The 27,443-nt window shown below is 36.6% G+C and overlaps 2 protein-coding genes and 1 pseudogene across 10 annotated transcripts; 1 reads left to right on the top strand and 2 right to left on the bottom strand.

The window, feature by feature from the left end:
* Positions 1-471: 471 nt before the first annotated feature.
* Positions 472-5,544, top strand: LOC103437165 (filament-like plant protein 7). 8 transcript variants are annotated; one of them, XM_008375621.4, is made up of 6 exons: positions 472-867; positions 1,836-1,946; positions 2,211-2,370; positions 2,513-4,514; positions 4,616-4,673; positions 4,789-5,544. In XM_008375621.4, the coding sequence occupies exons 2-6, from the start codon at positions 1,848-1,850 to the stop codon at positions 5,275-5,277; spliced, it is 2,808 nt and encodes a 935-aa protein (XP_008373843.3). In that variant the 5' UTR covers positions 472-867; positions 1,836-1,847; the 3' UTR covers positions 5,278-5,544. The 8 variants fall into 8 exon arrangements, with proteins under 8 accessions (XP_008373843.3, XP_008373844.3, XP_028957933.2 ...); XM_008375622.4 differs by having other exon boundaries at positions 512-867; positions 2,217-2,370; XM_029102100.2 differs by having other exon boundaries at positions 519-867; positions 2,217-2,364.
* A 167-nt stretch (positions 5,545-5,711) lies between these two features.
* LOC103437164 (wax ester synthase/diacylglycerol acyltransferase 11-like) lies at positions 5,712-14,648 on the bottom strand. 2 transcript variants are annotated; one of them, XM_008375620.4, is made up of 6 exons: positions 13,545-14,648; positions 8,998-9,070; positions 8,621-8,688; positions 7,140-7,349; positions 6,165-6,302; positions 5,712-6,020 (listed from the first exon to the last, which is right to left on the bottom strand). In XM_008375620.4, the coding sequence occupies exons 1-6, from the start codon at positions 14,409-14,411 to the stop codon at positions 5,865-5,867; spliced, it is 1,512 nt and encodes a 503-aa protein (XP_008373842.3). In that variant the 5' UTR covers positions 14,412-14,648; the 3' UTR covers positions 5,712-5,864. The 2 variants fall into 2 exon arrangements, with proteins under 2 accessions (XP_008373842.3, XP_070679131.1); XM_070823030.1 differs by lacking the exons at positions 8,621-8,688; positions 8,998-9,070.
* Positions 14,649-23,104: 8,456 nt separating this feature from the next.
* LOC114825218 (digalactosyldiacylglycerol synthase 2, chloroplastic-like) lies at positions 23,105-24,010 on the bottom strand (annotated as a pseudogene).
* Positions 24,011-27,443: the final 3,433 nt, after the last annotated feature.

Below are 27,443 nucleotides of genomic sequence, written 5' to 3'. Positions count from 1 at the left end.
ACACAATTGGATTGGATCCACCAAAACTTGGTAATCCGTTCGTGTCTTATTCTCCCTTTATTTGTCTTTTTCCCACCTCCACCATGCGTGACACTTGCCATTAATTTTTTTAATTTTTTTTTTCCGACGATAGGTTTTATTTTGTAAACAATGATGTTATTTACATTAAAAAAAAAGATGAACTTAACTTCACAATAAACTAGTAATAATGTAGTTCAAATTCACATTTGATGTTTTTGACGAGAATCGAACCTAAGACCTCTCACTTACAAGTGAAGAAGAATACTACTGATGAAGTTTGAACTCATGCTATCATGGTAGAGCTCTACACATTTCCACCGCTGTTGTAAAGAACCATGATAAACTTTGTTAGACTAAATATTAGATTAGTCATCCACATAATTTGAACTCACGCCAACATTCAAGGCTTTGAACCATTTTACTAATATGATAGAAGACCACTGGTTATGCCATTGATTAAGCGTCTTCTTGTTGTCCAACTCAAACCACCACACTTCACTCACACAGGATTCAACCCATCTCCCTCTCTCTCTCTTTCTCCTGTTCTGCCTGTGGCCCGTTGTTCTTTGACTTCTTTTTCTCTTTGGCTTTTCCTTTTTGCTCTTTTTTCCTTTTACTCTCTCTTCCCTCTCTCTCTCATTGATTATTATTACCGAGAGAGGTAAACTGTCGGTGGAGTGCGAGCATCCTATGATTCTATTGATCCATGAAGAAGAAAGTCTCTCTTCATTTGTGGTATTATAAGTCGTTGTTTTCTTCTCCCTTGACTTCCACAGTAAGGCATGGTGGAAACAGTTCTTGGAGCACCACTGTTTTAGCATTTTGGTCTCTCTCTTAATTGCCCAGGTGAGAACTTTTGGTTTCAGATAATTGTTTACCTTCATTTTCTTCATGCATGATCTTCCTCGCTCTTACCATGCTAAGAAATTTTAGATTTACTGCAAGACTTCTTGTTTCCTCAAATTTGGTGGTAATCTCACCATGGTTAATCCTAATTTATTTGTTTTTAATTTTTAAAAATATTTTTACGGCAGTAAAACGGTCTATTTGTTTAGATTGGTAAAGAGTATAGCAATTTGGTTATGAAAGCTAAAAATTCTGCCTTATTTTGTTGATCGGAGACGGAGAAATGCCACTGTTACCTTGTGGTTGATCACCCCTTCTTCCTTTTGAGAGGTTTTCAGCTGCATGCAGCCTCAGTGGACTGTAAAATTTTGGAGCCTGCACTGGGAGAAAATTAGGGTGCTTAAATCTTTGTTCTATGCTTTCCTTTTTGTGGTTATGATCATTAATTGTTTCTAGCAGACGTTGGTTAGGCCAGATAGTCACGGTTTGTGCCCTTTCTTGCACTCAAGTTGGAATCTTCCTATATCAGAATACTTCAGAATATCGGATGGTTAAAAGAACGGAAATTCAGTATTTCGAGTTTTTTTCCCTGCGTCACCAACAGCGTCTTAGTTAGGCAATCAATTCATTTCACTTTCATTTTTAAGGACACTGTTACTCTAATGCTTTGTTTCTAGCAGACGCAGGTTAGGCAAGTTGGTCCGGGATTGTGCCTCTTCTTGCACTCAAGTTCGAATCCTCCTCCCCATAGATGAGAATACTTTAGAATACCGGATAGTTAAAAAAACGGAAATTCAGTATTTCGAGTTTTTATCCCTGCGTTACCAACAGCGTCTTAGTTAGGCAATCAATTCATTTCACTTTCATTTTTAAGGACATTGTTTGTTACTCTAATGCTTTGTTTCTTTTATAAGTTACTGACAGTTTTCTACATGCTTAATTGGTTATCCGTTTCTGTTCTTGAATAGTGACCCGAAATCATGGACCACAAGGCTTGGCTTTGGAGGAAAAAATCTTCAGAGAAGACAATTCTTGCAACTAACAAAGTTGCCACTCCTTTGGGAAGAATTGAAGAAGAGGTAACCAATCACTTTGCATTTCGGATCAGCCAATTTGTTTCCCGAGTATAATACTGTTTCGTTTCCTGCATTTTGTCTGTCTTGTGCGCAGCAATTGTCCTCGGATATGCAGCTTATATGTTCATTTGACTTGCGCATCTGCTGTTTTTGTTTTAAGCCTTTTATAGTATACAATCCATCTATGTGCATATATTGGAGTAGTTTACTGGGGGAGCAAAGATGTTTTAATCTGATTATTGTACTACCGATGTTTTATCATGTTAGGTACAGACATTTTCATATCCAGCTGAGAAAGGAAGCGAAACAGAGAGATCGAGGAAAAATCTAAATGAGAAGTTAGCTTCAGTTCTCCTAGACCGCACTGTAAAAGAAGATCCCGTTCCAGAACATGCAAAACCGGAAGAAGAAGCTATAGCAGGTGATTGTAAGTTATTCTTCTCTTTCTACAACTTACAAATCTTTCTTTACAGGCTTCGTTGTTTTTTATATCATCGGTAAAATCCCTATTTTCTCATTGAATGCTCCTTTTGAGTTTTTGCTGATTGTATAAATAACTATTGTTTCAGGTAGTGAGAAGGCAGGAGAGTCGGTTTTAAAGCAAGAATTAGAGGAACCTTTGAGGCAGGGAGTATCCACAAATGAAAGATCAACTCATTCAGATGATGCATTGAACGAATGCATGCAGCAGCTAAAGTTTGTTCAAGAAGAACAGGAGCAAAGAATACATGAAGCAGTTATGATGACATCAAGAGAGTATGAGAAGGCACAGAAAAAGTTAGAAGAGAAGTTGAGAGAGACAAGTGAACAGCTTACACACTTGGTTGCTGAAAATACTAATTTGAACAGAGCCCTTCGAGCAAAAGACAAATTGATCGAAGATTTGAATAGACACAAGTCTCAAACCGATGCAGAATTCAGTGCCCTAATGGCTAGACTGGATTCCACAGAAAAGGAAAATGCTTTTCTAAGATATGAATTTCACATGCTTGAGAAGGAACTTGAGATCCGAAGTGAGGAGATGGAATACAACCGTCGGTCAGCTGCAGAATCCCATAAACAACATTTGGAGAGTGTGAGGATAATCGCAAAGTTAGAACAAGAATGTCAAAGACTTCATCTCCTTATGCGAAAGCGGCTGCCAGGTCCTACTGCTTTGGTGAATATGAAGAGTGAGGTTCAAATGCTGGGAAGGGATCAGACCGAGATGAGAAGAAGAAAGCAGAATCATACAAGAGATATGGTTGCAAAAGATGCCAACATGGGAAATTCTCCTGAAATTTCAAATAAGAAGATGAGTCTCGTGATTGAGCAATTACGAGATTTGGAAGAAGAAAACAAAACTCTGAGAGAAATTTTAACAAAAAAAAATGCCGAACTCCTTTCTTCAAGGACCACATATTCTCGAACAGCTTCCAGATTGTCACAGGCTGAGACTCAGCTTGGAGAGCTTTCTAAATTCCATAAATCTATGGAGCTGGTACCATGTAATGACATTTCTCGATATTCAAGGTTTGACATTGGCAGTGATGATAGCTCGTCCGAATCTTGGGCTAGTGCTCTAATTTCAGAGTTGGAACATTTTAAAAACGACAGACTTAAAAGTCCACAGGAATGTTCAGACATTAGCTTAATGGATGATTTTGTTGAGATGGAGAAATTGGCAATAGTTTCTGCTGGTAAACCTCCTAACAATGGGCATCAACATTGTTTTACCGGTAGGGAGCTTGTACCAGTTGAAGTCAGTTCCAACAGTGATGAGAGAAAGCACGGCCTGTCAAAAGATTCAAGGTCAGAGAATTCTTTTGATTGGCTTCAGGTCGTTTTAAAAGCAATGTTGGAGCAAAAGAATGTTTCGAAACGAAGTTTAGATGAGCTATTTGAGGACATCAAAATTGCCTTGGGTTACATAAATCCACCAACCGACAATGGACCTCGTAGAAGTGCAGTCTCAAGGCCTCTTGCAGAATCTGATCCTGTAGATTCTTTTGGTGGAGCTTTGAGTATTGACACTTCAGTGGAAGATAGTGGCAGCCAACGTTGTCAAGATGCTTCAAGCATGAGGAATAAAATCAATAAGCAATTTGGTTGGCCTGAAGACCGACGAGATAATGGAGTGAAGGGTGCGTCTGCGGAGCAGTTGTTGTGTCTGCCTTTAGTTGCTTCTTCAAAGGAAACAAATGTTCCACTTCAATTGAATATGGTGCAGGATAAACTGCAAGAAGAAAACAGCAGATTGAAAGATGAACTAAAGAATATGGAAGCTAGCCTGCAGTCAGCAACCGAAAAGAATGAAGCGTTGGTCATACAACTTCAGGAATCACAACAAAGAATTGAAATCTTAAAGACAGAAGTGGAGAGTCTGAAAGAATCAGAGGGGGTGATGGTAGATCAGATCGAAAATCAGAAGTCGATTAATGAAGATCTTGATACTCAACTGACTGTTGCCAAAGCAAAGTTGAAACAAGTCTTCCAGAAGTTTTCTTCTTTAGAAGTTGAATTGGAGGATAAACATAACTGTTGTGAAGATTTAGAAGCAACATGTCTTGAGCTTCAGCTCCAGCTACAAAGGTAAGTTCCGGTCTCCTGATTTTTCTTTCTGCCGAAACTATGTAAAGCTTGTGTTGATTTGATTGATGAGACAACTCTGATTTGTGAAATGTTTAACTCAGTGCTGAGAAGGAGACTCTAACGCATGGCATAAACCAAGACGAAAAACAATCCCCTTCCGTAAGTCCACGGGAATGTAGAAATCATCACTATCATTATATGAAAATAAGTAATCGAGCACATTTGTAAACTATTTTTCACTAGGCACAGCAATGTGACATGTTATATTTTGCAGGGATGGGAAATCACAACAGCTTCGGTGAAGCTGGCAGAGTGTCAAGAAACCATCCTAAACCTAGGAAAACAGATCAAGGCACTGACTACACCAAGGGAAGCACAACGTTTTGACAAGGTGTTCTCCACAACCAGCACTGCAGCCAATGCCACCAGCAATAACTTGAACAGGCGCTCTTCCCTGCTTGATCAAATGCTAGCTGAGGACAATCCCAAGTCTCCAAAAGATAATGAGACAACAACGGATGCAGATCCGCAGAAACCATCGCTTTTTCAGTCTGATAGTCACAATGCCTTGTCCACTCCTATCGCTCTGGTACATATGCCGGAAGGGCATCTAGGTTCAAGGGGTAAAGGTGGTAACAGCGCAGTTGGGAGTCTGGCTATTGTGCCGAGTAAGAAACAAGGAGGTTTTGGTTTGCTAAGGAGGCTACTGCTGCGAAGAAAGAAAGGAAGCGCCAAGAAACCCCAATCCTTGGCGAAAGTATGATTGCTCAAGAGCCATCATGCCTACTGAGGCAAATATGTGACTTTACTTATGCTTTTCGGTTGTTTGACAACGCTTAGAGGGTTCCTGAGAGATTTGGTTTTTTTTCTTGTGTAGGGTTAGTAAGAGAGTGAGAGAGAACTATGACATTGTAAGTATGGTTGATGTGTATGTCTTTGTTTGTAAGTGTGAAAGCCTGTAAGATTATCACTAATCTACCCCCATTCTTCAGTTATGAATTCAATCTAATCCTAAAGATGCATTATATAATTATAATCTGAGTAAACCCACCTGTAATTTCATATTTTGTTTTTGGTCAAACGATAGATTTTGTTAGATTAGATGTTAGATTAGCTACTGATGGATTCGAACTCACGTCGTCATGCATGGGCTCAACCTTTTTCCACCAATAGCATTAGCCGACCAATTAATCCGTGTTTTCCAGTGGAAATGTTCATAAATAAATGTTAATATAGAAAAATTTGTCCATGCTAATGGGATGTAAAACTGTATCCCTTATCCATCACTGTGTTCAACCTCATACAACAATATAACATTCCATTAAACGTAGAGACGTTACGTCGTGCTTGTTAGGTTCGACCGATGGCTGCAGCTGCTTCCTTCATATCAAGCAAGGCCTCTTCAAAGCACTTGGCGAGAAACGCAGGGTCAGGGATGATATCTTTGGTCACCAAAATTTGCAAGTCTGCTCTTTCAGCATAGCTCACCAAGTGCATTACAAGTGCCTACATTACCAGCCAGAAAAATCATTCATGTTCTATCACATATATATTCACATTACATATATTTAAGTTAATCTTTGGGATTATATATGTGTGTGTATACATATATATATATATATATATATATTTATACACACACACACATACCTGGGGCAGGCTGGATGCATTAATTCTTAGGTAAGTTACAGGGTTGCCTCCAAGTGCAAGTTCTTCTTGCGGGCCAACTATATTTGAGATGGTAAAGCTAGCATTGCACACAAGCCTGTAAAGAAACCAGGTTGCAATCTGCAGTAGAATGGATATTAATAATATTTTAAAAAAAAATTAACACCCAATTTTGTTTGGTATTCTCGAATATTTAATTAATTGTTTCAAAAGAATAAAAAGTGCAATTTGTTAAGAGAAATTCTAAGACCATCCCGTATTCGAGTTATAATCTAAAATTTTTAACTCATAAATAGTTTTTCTGCTCCAACTTTTTTGGATTAAATTTTAAGATCGATATTATTAAAAAATAAATTTAGGATAATTTTTTTTCTTTAAAGTAATTTAAAAAAAAATTATATAGACTATCCTAATTTAATTTTATGAACATTTTAATATCAAAATATTTAGATTCTGATAAATATTGAAAAATCACTAAATTGACATAATTAAATTTGTGGAACACTATGAAAGAATATGAAACACATGAAATAATTTTTTTTTATTATTTTAGCAGGTGGATTTAAATTTGCACCATTAGATTTTTTTTTTCTTACCGTTAAATTTGATCATATTATATCTTAACCGTTGGATTCAATAAATCTATAAATATAAAACTAAAAAAAACTCAGGGGAATTCTAGGTTAAATTTGCCCCAAAAATGAGTTTTGGATTAAAACTCATATTTGACTTAAGGGTTGGAGTAGGTTGAGGTAGATTTTGAACCTAAAATTTGAGTTTTACTCCACGGGTTGGAGTAGGTCTCAAAGTGAGACTTATTATGGACCGTCCGACACCTCATATTTTTGGCACAATATTTTATAATGTTGGCGCGATAATTGTGCAAAAAACATAAAGTGAGGGAGAGTCTCAATTTTGAAAAAGTTTCCTTAACATTTCTCTTTTTGTTATCCTCACCTTTTGTCCAAAGTAGGTCATAACAAAGCATGCAATTTTGTTTGAGAAATGAGCCTCCACAGATTTTTTCTTCCTGTCAAGCATCACCTTATTTCTCTTCAGACACTCAAGAGGATCAGTGCCGCTGCTCTTATGGCAATGAATAGGTAGGTGAAACATGCCGAATTTGTTACCCCAACTTGACCCAGAAGATTTCATCATATCGGATACCTGATCACATGTTCAAGCTTTTTAACTGTAAAACTGTACAGCCAAATTCAGCAAATGATTTATGTTCAAATTCAATCTAATTCCATTTTTGACAACGTTAATTCAAACCCCATAAGTGAGGGCCTTTTTAAAAATAATTATTCAATCAATACAAAAATTCGGAGCAACAATGTAAAACTTTCGGTTGCAAACTGAGCACATTTGCTTTAGATGATTTTTTTTGGTTTGAGGAGTATTTGGACATGATAGCTTAAAGGTGTTTTTAAGATTATATTTTGTGGAACTAATCTGAAATCATTTTTTTATGGGTGAAACTTATGATTAGGCCAATTTCGATTATAAAGATCTTTAAATAGGTTGATCATGTTTTCTTTCTGTTGTAATGAGTATTTTTCAAGTGCAAAATTTTGAGCCAATACTTGGATGCCTTCCAAGTGAAGTGACTCTAAGAACAAAAATGTAACCCTTATTTTGATTAATATAATGATTTTGTTGCTCGAAAATTTTCTATTGATTGAATAATTTATTTAAAAATGCCCAAAACTCATGGCTTTAATTAGAGTTGTAGAAAATGGAATTGAGATTGGTTTAGTGTGTAAGTTAGAGGTAAACAAATTTGTAAAAAATAAAATGTCTAAAATACCCTTGAGTTTAACAGCCCTTTAATAGAATGGGCGAAGTGAGACCAAGACAGTCGAAAATGTCTGGTTCAGAAGGCAAAGTGAGAAAAACTAGTTTCAAAGGGTAAATTGAGACTAAATGGTAGTTTCATGAGACATTTCAATTAATAAGCCAAGTTTGTGAACTATTATATTATATTAGTTAGTGAAATATTATATTATATCAGTTGCTACTTGCAAGTTGTGTCCTTTATCAATCGAACCGGCCAACGGTTTTGACTGAACCGATTTTTGGCAACTGTATGGTAACAATTGGTTGGCAATAGGTGGTTTTCTAAAATTGTGTATATATGGCCGGCTGGTGGCACAATAACTTTAACACGATTTGTCAACCGACCCAGACCTATGTAATTAATTATAAAAAAAATAACAAAAATGCTACTCTTACCATCTATTTGTACCATCTATTGACCTATGTAATTAATTATAAAAAAAAATAACAAAAATGTTACTCTTACCACCTATTTGTACCATCTATTTGATAGAGATGAGACCTTAGCGTGGCCTACTTGTATTTAGAGAGATAGTATAAATATGTGGTAAATGTAACTTTACTCTAAAAATAAATATAAAATATATAAAGTTACAAACCTCCATTCCAGGCTGCTGTCTTAAATTTACCATGGCCAGCCCAGTAATTCGAAGTCCCTCTGACAAAACTGACGGGAAGAACAATTGGGTTTAGATTAAGATACGTGATCGAATGCCATTGAACTTATATAATTCAAACGAGACGTACAAAAAAATTAAGGACCGAAAATATGGGTTGCCTTTAAATTCTGATCCCTTCTGGCGTTGTACAAGAAAATTAAGGGGGTGTGCTATCAACACATCCAAAATTACTTCTCACACACCCCTTGTTAATTTATGTTTGTTGATCTTATTCAATTCATCCGATTTAGAAGAATGTGGATATCACACCCCAAAATTAAGGACTGCAAAAATGGATTGCCTTTAAATTATTATACCTTTTGGTGTTTGGTGACTTAGGTATATTGATAGCCCAGATGAAACAACCGCAACAAGAACATCATTTATGGTCTGCATGGTGGCATAAAAAAAATACTTACATAAGTAAAAACACCGTGACCAACTGTTTGTTTTTGGATATATTTACTTTTTATTTTTCTAAATCATGGCGCTCATAACAATTTTCTCTGTAGTGTTAAGTTGCCAACATTTTATATGTGAAAAATCCTTAATTTTTTGTATCCATAATCATACTCATTGGGTAACGGTTATATTCATCTTCATCAATGCAAAAAATTATTCGTTACATGTTATAAATTCATAGATATTAGTTCGATCATTAAATATCGATATCAAATCATACAAAATATAACAATACTTTTTGGAAGTATTTATGATAATAAATTAAGGCAAATTGGTCCTATGAAAAAGAAAAGGGATGACGAAAGCAAATATAATAGCCACTACAAGAGAAAGACGAAACAAATTATCAAATAATTTCAATACTAATGAATATACATACATACATACATATATATATATTGTCACATCCCAGTCTTGACTATGCCGTATCACGATATTGTCCGCTTTGGGCTTACCATTCTCTCATGGTTTTGTTTCTAGGAACTCAGACAAGAACTTCTCAGTGGGTCATCCATCCTAGGAATGCTCTTGCCCGAACTTGCTTAACTTTGGAGTTCCGATGGAACTCGAAGCCAGTGAGTTCCCAAAATGCCTCGTGCTATAGGGAGGAGAGCATGTACATATAAAGCATATCACCCCCTCTCCGTTGGTCGATGTGGGATGTTACATATATATATTCATATAAATAATAAAATATATTATGTTATATTGTATGTATAATATATATTATTCGGAGTAGATTTGGTGACAAATACGGATCAAGGACCCCTATAATCATATTTGAAATTGTAACGAAATATTATCGACGGTTTTTCCACATATCTTCAAATCCGCCCATTCATTTGATTATTCATGCGCGGTTATCGAGTTTAACGGTTTGAATTTTCATCCCTATGCATGACTGAACCAAGGTAGGTTGGTTATAAAAAAAAAAAAATTTAATGTTTGAATGTGCCTAATGTCTAACTACAGCAATGTATTTTTACATATACAAACCACAAACTTATATTTGTTTTCATTTTTTTCTTGTTTGTTTAATGTAAGCAAGCATGGTGGCGCATAGGGCGACTCGCTTCCCTTTTTCGTCATCGTGGTGTGTCCTTTTAGGATGATATTAGTCCACCTTGATTAATGAGTTAGTTTGTTTGAAGATTTTGTAAGTAATTGTTTTTAGAGATTTTAAACTTTAATCTTTAAAGAAGATTAAAATTTAATAAAAACTTGCTGTTAAATTACATATTAATTTTAGTCATTTTTCTGCGTCCTTGATTCAAACTTATATTATACTTTTGTTTAAATATTTAATGGATATCTTATTTAATGTCTCTACTTAAATTTTAATTTTATTATTAGACATATTTTAATTCATTAATTTTGTTTTACTCCTATAATTAGTGTAAACTAAATATCTGTATCATAATATATTTGACTGAATTTGTGTACATGTCCCTACCTAACTATATTATAATTATTAAGTGGAACATAAGAAAATATACAAAAACATAAATGTACCGAAAAATCTGTCCCTAAACATATTATACCAAACTAGTGTACCAAAATGTCTGCACTTAAATATATTATACTAAACTAGTGTACCAAAATGTCCCTACCTAAACATTGTTGAATATACCACTGCCAACTCATCTCTGCCAGCTCATCAAAATAGTTGTAAAGGATTAGATGATGTAATAGTTAGTTGAAAGAGTTAGTTAGTCATCTAGTCAGCTATATAAAGCTATTGTAAACAGATGGTAAAGTGAGTTCATTGAGTTTAATACAAAAGCTTCATTCATTTCTTTCTCACGTTTCTCTTCTCTTTGTAAAACTTTATTTCTTGATTTTATAATTGTTCATCTCTGCTACTTCTCCAATGTAGTTAACATGGTATCAGAGCCACCAGGATTATGCCATGGATTCCGGTGGTTTCGTTTTTCATTAGATTTTGTCGTTTTCATCGTTTTTCATTAGATTTTCTTCGGTGCTTCTGCGATGGTCCTGTAACTTCTTGGTTGATTTTTCGTCTGGGCTTCCACAATCTGGGTCGTCAACTCATCTCTACCACAGACGACATCTAGCAAACATATTACCACCCCTCCAACCCGATACAAGAATCCTCTTCTTTACCTCGATGGAGATTGCGAGCCTGCGGCTTCTCGAAGCCCTAACCTTAATAGTCTGATTGCTTGTTGTGATTCGGATCGTTGTCTCCCTTAGTGGAACTCCGAATTGCTATGTTGGTAGCTGGTGTGGAGGAAAGTTCAAAATTTGGGAGCTTGGTGTGGAATTTGACTCTCTTCCCTCTAAGGCACTATGTAGATTTTAGTCTGGTTCTCTGCTGCTACTCGTCCCGTTTCCAATCATCAACTTTCTGACTTTGAACATTGAATGCCCTCTGGTGTCCAATTTACGATCACCCAACAATGTCGTTATCACATCTGGGTCACCAGTTTATGATGATGGACTCTGCATCATATTAGACATCAAGAACTTTTTCAAATGTCATCCTTAATTGGCAAGTGCATTCTTGCACATTATCTGTTTGACGAAATGTCAAAGAGTGATTTTGTTGGTTTCTTGGTGTAAGATTGTGCAAGATTTTGGTCTATTTCTTTCTTCTTTGTGGTGTTTGCAAATCAGCTCTCTGAGTTCTATATTTGCCATTGCTCCGTGTTCCTTTCTCTGGTGTGGAGAGATCTTGCAGATTTGGGATGTTGTCTGTTTCTTGATTCTCTGTTGTGTCTGCCTTGTGATATGGGATCTTCTCAGGTGATATTCGCTCTACATTCTTGGTGTGGTTTTCTGGTGGTTTTGTTGTATTTTTGTGATTTCGGAATTTATAGTCGGTTTCTTGAAGATATATGGGTCCATGTTGAAGATATATGAGATAAACTACTGTTTCATTCAGTGATTTTGTTGGTTTACAAGATTTCAAGAAAATGTCATTCTTCTTGATGGTTAAGAAAGTATCATTCTTTCTTTAATTCCATAGAATTTGTCAAGAGTATCATTCTCTTGTTGCTTTAGAATTTGTCAAGAGTGTCATTCTCTTGTTGCCTTAGAATTTGTCAAGAGTGTTTGTGGACATACAGGAAGAAAAACAGATGATGCATTGTAGCAAGATAATACAACTGGACATAAGTTTTGGTGCAGTCAGTTTGCAAATCTTTTGTATCAATAGCTTAAATGTGCATCGGGTGGATGACTGGACTATTTTCAGAAATCTAGGCTGAAAGGGAAGTATTAAAAAGGCTATAGTTCATCAAAACATAATGGTTGACAATCACAGCATGGGTACCATAAAAAAAGATAATGCAGATGCATGAAGACACCTTTAAACACCAAGAACAAAGGATTAATTGATGATGGGAGCAGGGCTAGGAGTATATGGACAAGAAGCACTTCATAATTCTGCATTTGTCAAAGCACTCATTCAATCTCAAATTGGGAAACCCAGTTGAGATTGAAAGGGGATGTTGAATATATCACTGCTAACTCATCTATGCCAGCTCATCAAAATAGTTGTAAAAGATTGGATGATGTAATAGTTAGTTAGTCCTCTAGTCAGCTATATATAGCTATTGTAAATAGATAGTAAAGTGAGTTCATTGAGTTTAATACAAAAGCTTCATCCATTTCTTTCTCACATTTCTCCTCTTTGTAAAACTTCATTTCTTAATTTTATAATTGTTCATCTCTGCTACTTCTCCAATGTAGTTAACAAACATATTATACTAAACTAGTCTACCAAAATATCCGTACCTATAAATATATTATACTAAACTAGTCTACCAAAATGTCTGTACATAAATATATTATACTAAACTAGTGTACCAAATTGTCCGTATCTAAACATATTATGCTAAACTAGTTTACCAAAATGTTCGTACCTAAATATTGTAATAAATTAGTGGTACATAAAAAGATATGCAAAATCATAAATGTATCGAAAAGTCTTTATCAAAATATTTTCTTATATAAGATACTTAACATAAATTGGTGTTGCAAAATGTGAGCAAATAAAAGCTCATTCATTTGAATTCAAATAAGTATTAAAATTTACAATATTGTTCATATAATTTAATTCATGGACACCAAAAAATCATGCAGAAAGAAAGGAGATTAAATGCATATGTGACATTAAATAGAGTCTAGAAACTAAAATCAATTTATCTAATTTATATACAATATTTTTATTCAATTTGTGTAAAATATATTTTACACTTTCGTCTTATTTAATAATTAAAATCTAGTTTTCTATTGTTTTTTAGCATGAGTGGCCCTTTTTACTTCGGGATTTTTTTTCAAGTGATTTACCCGGAAAAAGGTTTTTTCAGGGCCACAGCTTTTACCATACTCTATGTACTCGACTTATTTCGTTTGCTTATCGAATGAAATCACTTACCGCATTTGGAACAGTTTTCTTGACGAGCTTCATGTCGTGAAGGCAAAACCTAGCCGTGGCCAACTTCCTTGGCCACAGCTCAACTCCATTGCCGCCGCTTATCTCAGTTTTCTGGTCAGAAAGCCACAAGCACCTCATCAGAAACTCCACCACAAATACCATGTTAAACCACAGCATCTCCACAAACTCTAGCAACCAAACCCACGACCTCTTCCCACCAGTGAAACCTACTAGTCTCTTTGATCTCTTCCCACCAGCAGAAGCCAAAGTTGGTATGTTAATATTCTTTTCTTCACCATTCACCAATCTCACCTCCTTCACAAACCCACCACCTAAACCCTTTTCTTCGTCATCTTTTTGGTCAACTTCCCTGAAACTCGCCAAGAACAGTGACATGAGCGACATCCCATCTCCCAATGCATGGTGGATTCGGAAGACGCCACAGTTATGGGCCATGAGAAGGTGAAGTTCCCAGAGGGGTTTGTCGACGTCGGTGCCTAGTATTCCAGCAGAGGTGGTGGAAAGGTCGGCCAAGTAGGCATTGACAGCAGTCTCGTGGTCAACGGATGGTGATGTGGTGAGGACAGGATTGTTGATGACGACAATGTGGCGGTCGAGGTCGACGCTGGGGGTGGTCTTCTGCCAGTGCTGGAGGCCGTTGGAGTGGCGAAGCAAGAGGCTTGAGAAACGTGGGTGGGAGAGGAGGAGAGAGGTTTTGAGGTGGGACTTGACGGCATCTATGTTTATAGGGTTTGTGAAGCCCATGGCGCAGTGGATTATTTGGTTCATTTCAGGTTGGAGGAAGAACCGACCTAATGGGGTTAGAGGCTCGTTGAATTCGGAGGAGTCAGCTGCCGACGAACCCATGAGAGAGAGAGAGAGAGAGAGAGAGAGAGAGAATGGAGGGAGGTTTTGATGCCTGTGCCCAGCTGCTAACAAAAGACTGAATTATGCACTGACCACTAGCTTTTAAGGCCGATTGAGAAGCCAAGTGTAGAAATAGAGAAGTTTTTCGGGGGACCGGGTAGACAAGAACCTGGAGTTCCGCACCTATTGCAAACTTACATCTAGAATATCATATTTTTAAATGGAATAGTGCTAAACTTACCATTTTGTAGTATCATTATTTGTGTCTATCTCTTTAATAAAGGTAGAGCTCGCTAACACATGTGCAAGGTTCTAAAACACGCTAGGCTCAAATCAGACGGCGAACTGGGGCCTAGCGTCTAGACGGAGCTTAAGCGGGAGCCTAGACGGACTAAAAGGATTTGAGTAAATTTATTGTATATCATATAATTTAATTCAATTTACTATATAATATATAGATAAATATTGAATAACATGTTATTTAGAATATATATATATATATATATATATATATATATATATGCAAGGAGAGTTTTAAGTACATAATTATGGAAGAGGATCCACTCCGGACTTTAGTGTCCGGAGCCTTCTCATCAAGCAATCTGGGTCGTTGATTGGTGTGCAAGTTAAATCAAGGTCGGTTGTGTGTGGAGGGTCAGGAAAATAAATTAATAGAAACCATTGGATTTAAATTGTGCGGTCCAGATTGTTTGATGAGGAGGCTCTAGACACTAAGATCCGGAATGGATCCTCTTCCCATAATTATAAGGTGTGGTCTTAAAAAAACATTCATAAATATAACCTTAAAAAGAATAAAAAAATTAAAGAATAAAAGAGGATGTTTTTGTGAAAATGAGTAAGAAGAGAACATGATGTGAGGTTTCAAAAAATATATAAAATAAGGAAAAGAAAAGATAGTGGTCCCACCATTTGAAAGGGAGATAAAGAGGACAAACGTGGGTCACGCAAACAAAAAAATTAAGGGAAAGCATCTTCTTCCTCGCGTGCTCGCCCCTGCAACAACTTTTTTTCTTCAGATTCTGGCACTCTGCACATACCCCCGCTTAGTCTCTGTCCAGCCCCGCCCAGTCCCGTCTAAGACCGCCTAATCCCATCTAGGTGTCTGCCTAACGTATTTTCAATTTTGTGTTCAACTAAGAGCAAATCGGATCGGTATTCGACTGTCCAGTGCCTAGGCGTCGTCTAGGCCGGTTTTTAGAACAGTGCACATGTGGGTCTCATTTCTCTTAAAAAGATAGTATAAATGATGGTACAAATTGATGGTAAGAATAATATTTATGTTTTAAATGACACCATCCTTAAAACTTATTTTTCTAAAAGTAATTAATCAAAATGTGACTTTAACGCTTGAAATTTAATTTTCTCCACATAAAAATTGACATAATTTTTTATTCAAATAAAACCTAGTGATTAGATTCTACATAAGTAAATTCATTAATTATGTTTGACTTTATAGATTATACATCTTTTGGATGCCTAAAATACCTCTATTTAAATGTTTGATGTACACAATTAATTCCATGCGGATTATAAGGAGGATTAATGATTTTACAAGAGAAAAAAAGTTTGATGTTAGAAATTCATTGTCTAATATATAAAACATAAAACCTGCTTAATATGGCAAATAATTTCCTTATGTGCATGTTTTAGCACATTATTCATTGTCTAATATGTCTAAAAGTTGACTTATGCCTAACAAATGTATTACACATATAGGCATGTTTTAGCTCATTATTCTTTTTGTAGATAAATTATTTTGCTTGCATTATTAATTTATGTGCAAATAATTAATTTTATTTTTATGTAAAATATCGACAAATTAATTTCAATCAAATAATATTTATTTATTTATTTATTTTGCAGATATATTATTCCACATGTCTTGAAAATATTATTTAATATATGTGATTGTGTAAGTCTTAGTTAAATTGGGTTTTAGATTACACATTATTCTAGTGATTCTGACACATTCCGACCTAAATCAAAGCATGTTGGCCGTCACGTGAGAGTGACGTAACCATGTAAACAGTGCGGAAGTAAAATTGATATAGAGAAATATGAGTAAATAAAAATCCAACTATTAGCAGTACTAATTAAGATAAGGTGCAAGTGCGAGATTAAGTGTGAAATACATCATCAGAGCATACATAGCCTAAGTGCAGTCCGACTGGACAAGTACTAGATATATAACACCCAAAGGTGATCCTACAATTGTGATGCTCTGTCAAAACCACCGTCGAAATCCCCGTGAGCCACCAAAGCACTTCTACCTAAAACCTGGAAGGGCGCAAAACAGAAAGTGTGAGTGGGCAAAAACAAAGCTTTTCAAAATCATTTCATTTCTCAAAAATTCTAACCCCTCGCCGTAAAACCTGTATAATTTCCCAGAAATTAATATATACTATAACAGAAATCATGCTCAGGATGAAAATCCATAGAAATATACCATGCCAAAATATCTCAATGAAATGCCATAAGTAATCCAATTAAAATATATCAATGCCAGATATCATATCAGCCGTATCCACCTAACGTTACCTGCACGGCTGAGTATATAGCTCATAACCAATCTCAATCATATCAAATCCTGCACACGAGTCGGAACCACCTAAAGTGGTTTGTACGACAAGACTAGGTGTAAAATGAATATGCTCTCGTGCTACGATCACGTGAAGGCTGTGCGAATGATCGCGAGTTGCCTACGAGTCGGAACCACCTAAAGTGGTCTGTACAACAAGCCTGTGCACCTAACTTGGATCCAAGGTAAGCATATGGTGCGGGAGGTGAACATCATGTGAAGGACTGTGCCCTAACTCTGGGCGGGAGCACTAACACCGGGGTGCAGGTTTATGAGCTCTCAATACATCACATCATATCTCGCATAACTAAAGTAATCTCATATCTTTAATTTATGAACTTACTTGGCACTTACCTGTGCGTCCGCAACACCAATCATAAATATATGCAACTACTAATGCATAAATAAAATAGGCAGATACTTTGCATGGCATTTCAAAATGTATAATCATTCAATTTTATTTTCTGGGAAAAATCTCAAGTATATAAGTATATATGAAAAACCAAAAGCCCACTCACTGATATGTCAAAGGTTCGTAGCCCCTGAGCCTCGATTGATGGCGCTCATCCTTCAGATAGGTCTTACTTATATGCGAAATAACTAAATAAACGTTATTTAAAACACATACACAAAACTAGGAAATAACTTCTCATACAATGCTCAAATGGGGTGTTTGAATATACCAACGTGATCTACTCAACACCATGAACAACCCCATATTTTTAGAAAAATTTTCCGACCACCCACGCGCGACCAACCCTGATGGAAACTTAACAGCCGCTAGGAATATTCCGTTAAAACCTTAACAGAAATTAACAGCGTTACCTGACGTCGTTAGAACATTTTGTCAAACTTGACGGAATACTCCCCTTCGTCTTCCTTGGTTTGCCGGAGACCATCGCTGGCGTCGCTGCGATCGCCAATTTCTGGAAAATATTGAAACATTCATATCTTTTTCATTTCTTAACCAAAATTCATGAAATTTGTCTCAAAATGAAGCTTAGAGTGAGTAGCACACATTCTTACCACTTTCAAGCCTTGAAACCCACAGAATCTCGCTTGATAAACCTTGATAATCCGGCCAAAACTTGAAACTTGCGAACTGGGACTTCCCGACGTCCAAAACACTCCAACTTTCTTCCTTGAGCTTCGGGAAGACGTCTTAAAGCTTCCTAGAACCTTGAAATGCATTGAAACTTCCACGATCACGACTGCATGAATAGTAACCCAAAACTGGGTTATCTGGTTCTCGGGAAAATGAGGTCTTCACGTCCAACCAAGGGTATGGATGGGCTCCTGAGCTCACAAAGAACACAAAGACCACCTTCATAGCCTTGATCCATGCCTGCAAAGGTTGGTTTGAAGTTTGTTCGTACAGTTGTACGGATAATGGATGAAAACCGAGAGAGGGAGGAGAGAGAAAGGTCAACAGGTAAGGGTATAGGTGTGAGTATGTGTATGGTCCAGCTTTGGGTTACTAATAACCACTAAAACCACTAACTTTAAGTTCCAAAACTTAGGAACTAACTAGATTAGTCTATAACCCAAACTCAAACCACAACACTATATAATGAGCTCAACGTCCAAGGGCAATTTAGTCATTTCACGTCATCGATAAAAAAATAATTCGGGACGGGTTGTGATAGATTCTTTCCTATTAAACTTTGCATTACTTGGTCTTGTCTCTTCTTTCCTTAGACCCAAGTTTCTATTGTCTATTGACACACCCTGACCACAATAACACAAGTTACAAGGCCGAAGCCTGCTGGCTGTCATGGAATTGACCATATGACCCCATCAAGAGATGACATCATAAGGAAACTCATTGACGTAAGCCATAATAAGATATTTATGATGTGCAAGAATTTGAACAGAATGTTCATTATTCAATAAAAGGAGAAATTAGGTTATCAACCCTCTTTCTTCTATTGCATTAATTAAAACTTTTTATTTAAAATTTTTTATCAAGGTCCCTAGCTTTTAATGAACGTCATTATTTCAATTATAAATTATTTACATTTATTTCTAAATATAATGTTAGAAACATTACATTTGGTATATTTCTATTTATGATTAAACTTTGTATCATATATTTCTATTTTTTGTTTGTACCAATTTTAATTGGCAACCCCTCTTTATTTTGTACCAATTTTCTTTTTAGTTTTAATTTGTACCCATATATTAATTTCATTTTGTGCCCATATTTTTAAAATTTGTATTTATACTCATAATTTATTTATAATGTACCCATTTTTCTTTATAAATGTGCCACTTGGTTATATGTAAAATGTAACAATTTTTTGTTCGTTTGTAAATGTACCATTTTTTGATGTAAAATGTACCCATTTTTAATGTAAAATATATTTATTTTTATTTATAATGTATACATATTTATAATAAAATGTACCATTTTTCAATTTTTTTGAACACTATAGGTACATTCGTTTGACATTTATTATTTCAAAGTTATATTGTTACTTGTTTTTATCTATTTATTCAATCAAAATTTTTGAGTATTTTCTTTTTTATTGTAATCAGTTTTAATTTATATGCCATATAATATGGGATTTTAAATCTCATTACATGTCAAATAATTAATATCAAACATATGGAAATACATATTAACAATAATAATGAGGTGTACAAAGTCAAGGGACATTGATAAAAAATTGAATACCATTAAGGTTTTAGTCAAAGAATGTTAGTGGCTAGGGATTGGATCCAAAGTCTCCCTTAATAAAATCCAAAGCTGCTAAAAAATTCACTTATCAACCTCCCCACTTGGGGACACCAGTTTAGGATAAGATTCTATTATTATCACATCACATCAAAGTAGCTAGAAGTTTCACACAACATTAAACACATAAGAGTGCAGTGCCATGCAATTATTACCAACTAGCATAAACTACAACAAAGGAATCATCACCTAAAGTCCAGAAGATGGATGCCTCATTGCCAAGCCCACTCATCACCTCTGGGATTCTCCTTATTCTCGCTACGTCTTGAGGGGTTGAAAAACAAAGCGTCAGTGGATCATGTTTATCTAGTTAAAAATCATTCGAATATAATAATCCTGTTTTGAAAATCACATATTTAGTGAAAACTACATACATATAATATGTTACCATAATAGTATAGTGTTTATCACATCGCTCGTCATATGAAAGAAAGTAATATCAATCACAAATCAAAGTAAATCAAATGTATAGCAAGCAAGTGAAGTGACATCTACCCAATCGATGACTAGCGTTTAGTAGCGTTTCTAGCCTATACTAGAATAATAAGTACCTACAAATAATCTAGGGTTGTAACTAGCTATACGTTATGTCTGATGACTATGTGATGAAAATAAATCACCAATAGCATCAAAATATCATTTAAGTTTGTTAATGCACAAAACCAGAGGTCTTGGGACAACGTAAATCCGACCGTGAATCTGCAAGAAATGTAAAGAACACAAGATGTATTGTGGTTCACCCCAAGGTTTGGGCTGCATCCACACTGATTATGTATTTCTCTGTTTGTGAGGGAGAGAGATTCAGAGCCTCGGAGGGAGAGAGTGAGGTCTCTGATGGTCTAGGAATTGACCTTTGCTTATTGTGAGGGTGAGGAGTCCTTTTATAGAATAAGGGCTCCTCACTTATTACATATTTGCCCCTTCATTTATTACATAATTACACTTAAGTCCCCCGAGTATTTATACGGGATCTAAATATGGAGGCCTTAAGTATGGTATAAATAGTAGCCCCCCAAGTCTTCAGTTAAGAGAGTCTTTTGGCTGGAGACTTGAAATTTAGTCCATGTGTGGGCTGAAGTAACTAGATGTCATCTTGAACTGATACTCGATATGAGGCGGTGCCCAGTCTGAAATGATGCTCAACTAGAAGTAACACATGTTGCGAGGCTGCTCTGCTTGTGGCTTATGTTGCCTTGGTTGATTCGGTTTGTGGCATTTGAAGGTGAAGGAGTCCCTTTTATAGAATAAGGGCTTGCTCCTCAATACATAAATATGGGCTAGAGTTGATGCTCTCGGTGAGGTGGTTGCTCAGTAGGTGGCGATGCTCTCTAATGATGGTGAGGGAGTCCCTTTTATAGAATAAGAGCTCGCTCCTCAATACATGAATAATGGGCTAGAGTTTATGCTTTCTAATGATAGTGAGGGAGTCATTTTTATAGAATAAGGGCTCGCTCCTTAATACATGAATAATGGGCTAGAGTTGATGCTCTCTAATGATGGTGAGGGAGTCCATTTTATAGAATAAGGGCTCGTTCCTCAATACATAAATAATGGGCTAGAGTTCTCCAGGTATTTTTCATGAGGCCCAGTTGAGGCCTAATATATGGTACATAATGTAGTCCCCCAAGTCTTCGGTCAATAGAGTTTGTTGGCTGGAGACTTCAAATTGAATCCAGAGATGGGCTGAAGTGGCGGTTGTTCGGATGCGGTATTTGTATACCTTGCACTGAAGCTTTGTAGGTGAAGCTTTGTAAGTGAAGCTTTGAAGCTGGAGCATTTGTAAATGAAGTTTTTGAAGCTAGAGCTCTGTAAATGAAGCTTTTGAAGCTAGAGCTTTTGTAAATGAAGCTAGAGCTTTTGTAAATGAAGCTAGAGCTTTTGTAAATGAAGCTTTTGAAACTAGAGCTTTTGTAAATGAAGCTTTTGAAGCTAGAGCTCTGTAAATGAAGCTTTTGAAGTTAGAGCTTTTGTAAATGAAGCTTTTGAAGCTAGAGCTATGTAAATGAAGCTTTTGATGCTAGAGCTTTTGTAAATGAAGCTTTTGAAGCTAGAGCTCTGTAAATGAAGCTTTTGAAGCTGATTGACATGAGTGATGCTCATGAATGTTTATGTTGATTGACATGAGTGATGCTCATTGATGTTGACATAAGTGATGCTCATGAATGTTGACATGAGTGATGCTCATGAATGTTTATGTATGATTGACATGAGTAATGCTCATGAATGTTTATATATGATTGACATGATTAATGCTGATGTATAATTTTGAAGTATTGGACGTACTTTTGATCACCTGGTTGGTGATAATAGCAGCAGGCTGCCGAATAAATTTTTGGAGTACTAGGCGTACTTTTGATCACCTGGTTGATGGTAATAACGGCAGGGTGCCGAATAATTTTTTTTGTAGTACTAGGCATATTTTTGGTCACCTGGTTGGTGCTATTTTAAGCTTATGGGCCTTCGCCCTCCACACAACATTCCAGCCAATTTATTTTGGGCTTTGCCCTTTTTTTTAATTATTAATACCCTCTGAAGGGATTATACAGATATTTACGAGAGATAAGAAAAATAAATTACATCATTCAAAAAAACTGCTACATATATGGTTGGATAGTGGGATAGCGTGTGCAGCTGTTGGAGGAAACCTTCACGTGGAGGCAGGTTTGGTCAGCAGGCATGGTCTGCTCCCTTTATTCCTTGTTTTTGCAGATTTGCGTGTGTGCTTTACAACAAACACATCCATAGTTTTTTTTTTCTGTGGGTAGTCGACAAAAACAAAAGTAGTTTCTGCTTTACAACAAACACACCCATATGCTACTCATCATCGAAAACAAGCTTTACGTTTTGAGACCTCCCTTTACTCCTTGCTTTTGTAGTGGAATCTAAGGTGTGCAGGACAAGTGCAGGACAAGCTTTGCCGTCATAAAGAGCTCTGAGGCTGTGGGATTCTAGCTCCATGAAGGTGTTTACCAAAATCCCCCTTGGTTTCTCTAAACTTTCTAGCATGGTTGATGAACTCTGTGGCGCTATCCTTGTCCAGATACTTTCTGGCATGGTTGATGAACTCTCTGGCATGGTCTTAATACCCTTCGTCTCTACGGCTTCCTCCAGGAGGTTGATGAATCTGATACGTTCGTCATCGTTAGCGCCCTTGAGCTTCAAGTTGGACTCCAACGGCAGCTTCATGGTGAGCACTGTGACAAAAAGCCAGTCGTCTCAAGAAACTAAGAACTTTGCGATCTCGAACGAGGACGTTGGACAATACCCATGGCAGGAATGAACACTAGCTCTGCAATTTGCTTCATTTGGACAAAATGAATTTGATCTTATGATGAAGTTGGACAGATAGGTAGAAGCTTACTCGTGAAATTGAAGATCAGCATAGTCATGACCAGGATGGACTCGAACGGCCAATTCCAATCTTTTGGCAGCTTCCTGAACCTGATCAGAGTCTTCCCCATTTCTATATAAATCAACTTTAAGTCCAGTTAATTCCTTTTGATAATCCTGAAGAAGCTTGAGTAGCTCCTTGTAGCCTTTGCTCCATACCATCTTCCCAATGTAATAGGCACCTTTGGTGAAGGCCTGGACTCTATTTCGTTGTTGCTCTAGCTTTTTGTTGCCTATCTCCAGAAATTTTGGGTTGACTCTGTGAACATTGCAAACAATGGATTTAGGATAATCCTGGGTGGCAGCAGATAACCGGATTACCTTATGACAATATATTTCGACAACCTAATTATTTAGATATTTAAGAAGAAATGCTTGCATTCTTCCATTCCTCTCCCTTCTCACATATTCCAAATAATTGGTGTGAATGATTCCCACAACCAGCCGAAATTTAATCTTCCATCTCTTCCCATGATGTAACCATGTAAGGTGCTCAGGCTCCTCAAGGATGGCAACATCTGCATTTTCGTCAGGAACTACTTCTGAAATATCTCCAGCAACAAAGATGCTCCTTTTATCTAAGGAAAACTTTCTAGGGTAAAAAGGTATACTAAAATCAGATTTAAATCCAATCCTCTCGTCAAGCCAACGATGGACATAAGCCTCATGCTCCATAGGTCTGCTGAATGTGATGTTGTTGGGATATACTAGTTTTTGATCTTTCAACGATAACCAAGGGATGACCAAAGAGGCAAGTCTCTCCCCATCTTTTGCAAGATAGCCTGCACGGAATAGAGGGTTGACAGTAGTGCCGGTCATCCATGGAAGGCTTGCAGTGGTAAATATCGCAATATGCCGCTTCTTATTCATCCAATCAACAGAAACGCATGCAAAAAACAATCAACTATGTGTACTACTACGGTACCCCTCACAATTTGGATCAAAACACTCTGTGATGCAACTGACTTGGCCATGTCGAATCAAACGCCCTTTTTTCTGAGATTTCACAACGAAAACAAGAAAACCCACCAAATCTCACTTGATCCTCTGCCTATTCCGACCCTAAAAGCCCATTCAAACCATCAAAACCTCTCTGATCCGACCCGTCTCCTTCTCGGGTCGAGTCACATATTTGACAAAATAAAGCAATAGTGAGCCGATTAGGACACCCACGAAATCGGTGACGGTGTCTTTAGCACCGTCTGTGGCGGATTTGAAGAACCCGAGCTCATCAACGAACTCATTGGCTACGCCGGCTAAGAGAGACAAGATAGATCTGAACCAAATAAAGTGACGACGGAAGAGTTCTCTCACTTTCCTAGGCGATCTTCTTGTGAGAGAAGCGGGTGGAGGAGATGAGCTCGACGACGTGGAAGGTTGTGAAGGACGTGTCGTAGATCTGGGCCACCAAACTCGACTCGGAGTTATCTGGGTCGCGACCCTCACTGTTCACGAATCAAGCTCGCCCATTTGGAAGAATCAGAGGGCAGGGTTTCCACGGGGATTTTGTAGGGCGGAGCTATGAGACCTTTCTGGAATTCTGGGCAGATGGGTTTCTGAGGGATTGTGTTGCGGTTGTGTTGGACATGAATAGGGTACAAAATTGGGAAGAGGTAATTTGCAAATTTCTGCAAAAACCACGGAGATCCAATTTCAGGCTTTGAGCAGATGAAAAGAAAGTTGGCTCATCTGAAATTTTAAGCAACAACTTTGAGTACCCACGGAGATCTGAAATTTTTATGGTTCTTGCAGATTCACGGTGGTGAGATTTGATGAAAAAAATGAAAGAGAATTGACATAGTTTTTTGTGTCGATTCTCACAGATGGCGCCAAATGTTGATGCACAAAACCAGAGGTCTTGGGACAACGTAAATCTGACCGTGAATCTGCAAGAAATGTAAAGAACACAAGATGTATCGTGGTTCACCCCAAGGTTTGGGCTACGTCCACACTGATTATGTATTTCTCTGTTTGTGAGGGAGAGAGATTCAGAGCCTCAGAGGGAGAGAGTGAGATCTCTGATGACCTAGGAATTGGCCTCCTCTTATTGTGAGGGTGAGGAGTCCTTTTATAGAATAAGGGCTCCTCACTTATTACATATTTGCCCCTTCCTTTATTACATAATTACACTTAAGTCCCCCGAGTATTTATACGGGATCTAAATACGGAGGCCCTAAGTATGGTATAAACAAAGTTTAACGAGATATAAGTCTCCTCTAAGACTTAACAATAAAATCACATGCATCAACATATATATATATATATATATATATGTATATCATAATAGTTTGAAAACATTTAGTTTCGAAGGGATCCACTCACAGGTAAGAAGAGCACCCTTCCTTAATAGGCTCCTTGCCTAACACCTTTCTTGTCTTTAAATCGCATGTGAAATAATTATAAAGCTAACATAAGCTTTAAAGTGAAATATAAGAACAATCATCTAAAACAACTATTTAGACATTGAATTTGCATAAACAGAGGAGCACCACATGATTCAAAACATCGAAAAACCTACGAATAGGTCTCGGGTCATGCATGTGCCGTTGTGCACCGACTACCCACCACCGTGTGGTTGTCATCACTTTATGAAGAGGTGTGTAGATACCGATCAATTCTTGACTCTCGTATGAGTGATGCGTAGTATAACAAGGTAGAACTGATCAGTATCCACTAATGGCGATCCACATACGTATGGATTAAATAGTTCTACCTTGTTATACTACGCATCACTCATACGAGAGTCAAGAATTGATTGGTACCTACTAATGATGGAACTTGTTCTTTATATTTGGTTTTTTTTAGATCACTATTTAATCCATACGTATGTGGATCGCCAGTGCCAATGGAGACAAAGTTGTATTAGTTGGAATTTGAAAAGCTAGAAGCAGCTGACCGCAAAAGCATATTCGTGTGTATGATCTGTCTATCGTCAACTATGTCTACTAGTATTATATGGCAAGATACTTAACAAAAAGTGAATCAAAGCGTCTCGACGATAGTAGATATCCAAAATGGCTCGATCAAAGTAGATAGCCAAAAAAAACAGCTAGCCAAAGTGGTACTCAAGCTTCATATCTTGGTTTGCAAAAAAATGTTGTTAGCTCCGTCACCGTCTATTACCGAGAGAAATTTTTTATTGTGATTGGAACAAGAGTGCTACATCATGTATTTTTATATAAGTGATAGAAAATTTTAATAATACACATATCTCACCATTTGTATAGTTACATGTGGTGTACCATCCTGTGTTTCGGTCACACTGAAAAGTTTCTCTATTACCGACGAGTTTTCTGGTAAAACACGCATGACAAAGTCACAGCTTTGACGTGAGAGGATATTATATTTGGAGGGACCACATCTATTATATATAAAGAGAATGGAAAAGGTGAATAGTGATTTGGTGTCACCATGCTTCAACAAAAATATTTGGACAAAAATGCCCCCAAAACAAAAAACTTCAAAGGCATTCCAAAATAATGCATAAAAAAAGATAAGGGCATTTTCATCATTTTAATAATTAATTTTTTTTGTGGTTTGTTTGTTTGTTTGTTTTTAATATATTTTAATTAGTACCTCACAATATGCTAGCAATAATGTGATTCAAATTTTTTATTTTTAAACACATTCAAAACATCTTAAGTGACGTGTACTGCTGCTTATAAAAAAAAGTCATTCGCATGTGGATAATAATGTGATTAAATTAGTTATCAAATGATTGTTTTTTTTAACAAACAATATTATCTAACTAAGGAGAGGGGGAGGGGGGGTGGGCTTAACCTTACAATGGGCTAATAATGTGATTCAATCAGTTATTTATTAAATATTATTTTCTCTATTTTTAAACACGTTCAAAACATCTTAAGAGATGTGTAATGCCAGTTATAAAAAAAGTCTTTCACATGTGGATAATAATGTGATTAAATTAGTTGTCAAATGATTGTGTTTTTTTTTTTTTTAACAAATGATATTATCTACACTACGAGAGAGGGGGTGAGCTTAGCCTCACAATGGCCTAGCAATAATATGATTCAATCAATTGTTTATTAAATATTATTTTTTCTATTCTTAATGTAAATTCTATAGAGACTGATTTTATTATGTAAATTCAGCTGCTTTAATTGGTTTATGAGATGTTTCTTCTAGCATAATCTAATATTATTCATTTACTTTAAATATTTGACTTTCATTTTGTCAATTTATGAATATAAATATATTTAAAATGTGTAAGTCGCGCGTAGCACGTCGTGATTCAAAAAATATCTTCTGCACGCACCTGAGCGTGTGTACGAAGGCTAGTAAATAT

This window comes from Malus domestica, chromosome 05 (assembly GCF_042453785.1).
Source record: "Malus domestica chromosome 05, GDT2T_hap1".
Classification (NCBI taxonomy): domain Eukaryota; kingdom Viridiplantae; phylum Streptophyta; class Magnoliopsida; order Rosales; family Rosaceae; genus Malus; species Malus domestica.
Note: the sequence above shows the minus strand (reverse complement) of the source record. Positions and strands in the feature narration are given on the sequence as shown.

Excerpts from the sequence above, each read along its gene's own strand:
- LOC103437164 (XM_008375620.4), bottom strand. The coding sequence starts at position 14,411 with ATGGGTTCGTCGGCAGCTGACTCCTCCGAATTCAACGAGCCTCTAACC. Across the intron at positions 9,071-13,544 it reads AGAAAACTGTTCCAAATGCG|ACCATAAATGATGTTCTTGT; the intron begins GTAAGTGATTTC and ends GCCACCATGCAG. Across the intron at positions 6,303-7,139 it reads TGACCTACTTTGGACAAAAG|ATTGCAACCTGGTTTCTTTA; the intron begins GTGAGGATAACA and ends ATTCTACTGCAG.
- LOC103437165 (XM_008375621.4), top strand. The coding sequence starts at position 1,848 with ATGGACCACAAGGCTTGGCTTTGGAGGAAAAAATCTTCAGAGAAGACA. Across the intron at positions 2,371-2,512 it reads AGAAGCTATAGCAGGTGATT|GTAGTGAGAAGGCAGGAGAG; the intron begins GTAAGTTATTCT and ends CTATTGTTTCAG. Across the intron at positions 4,674-4,788 it reads ACGAAAAACAATCCCCTTCC|GGATGGGAAATCACAACAGC; the intron begins GTAAGTCCACGG and ends TATATTTTGCAG.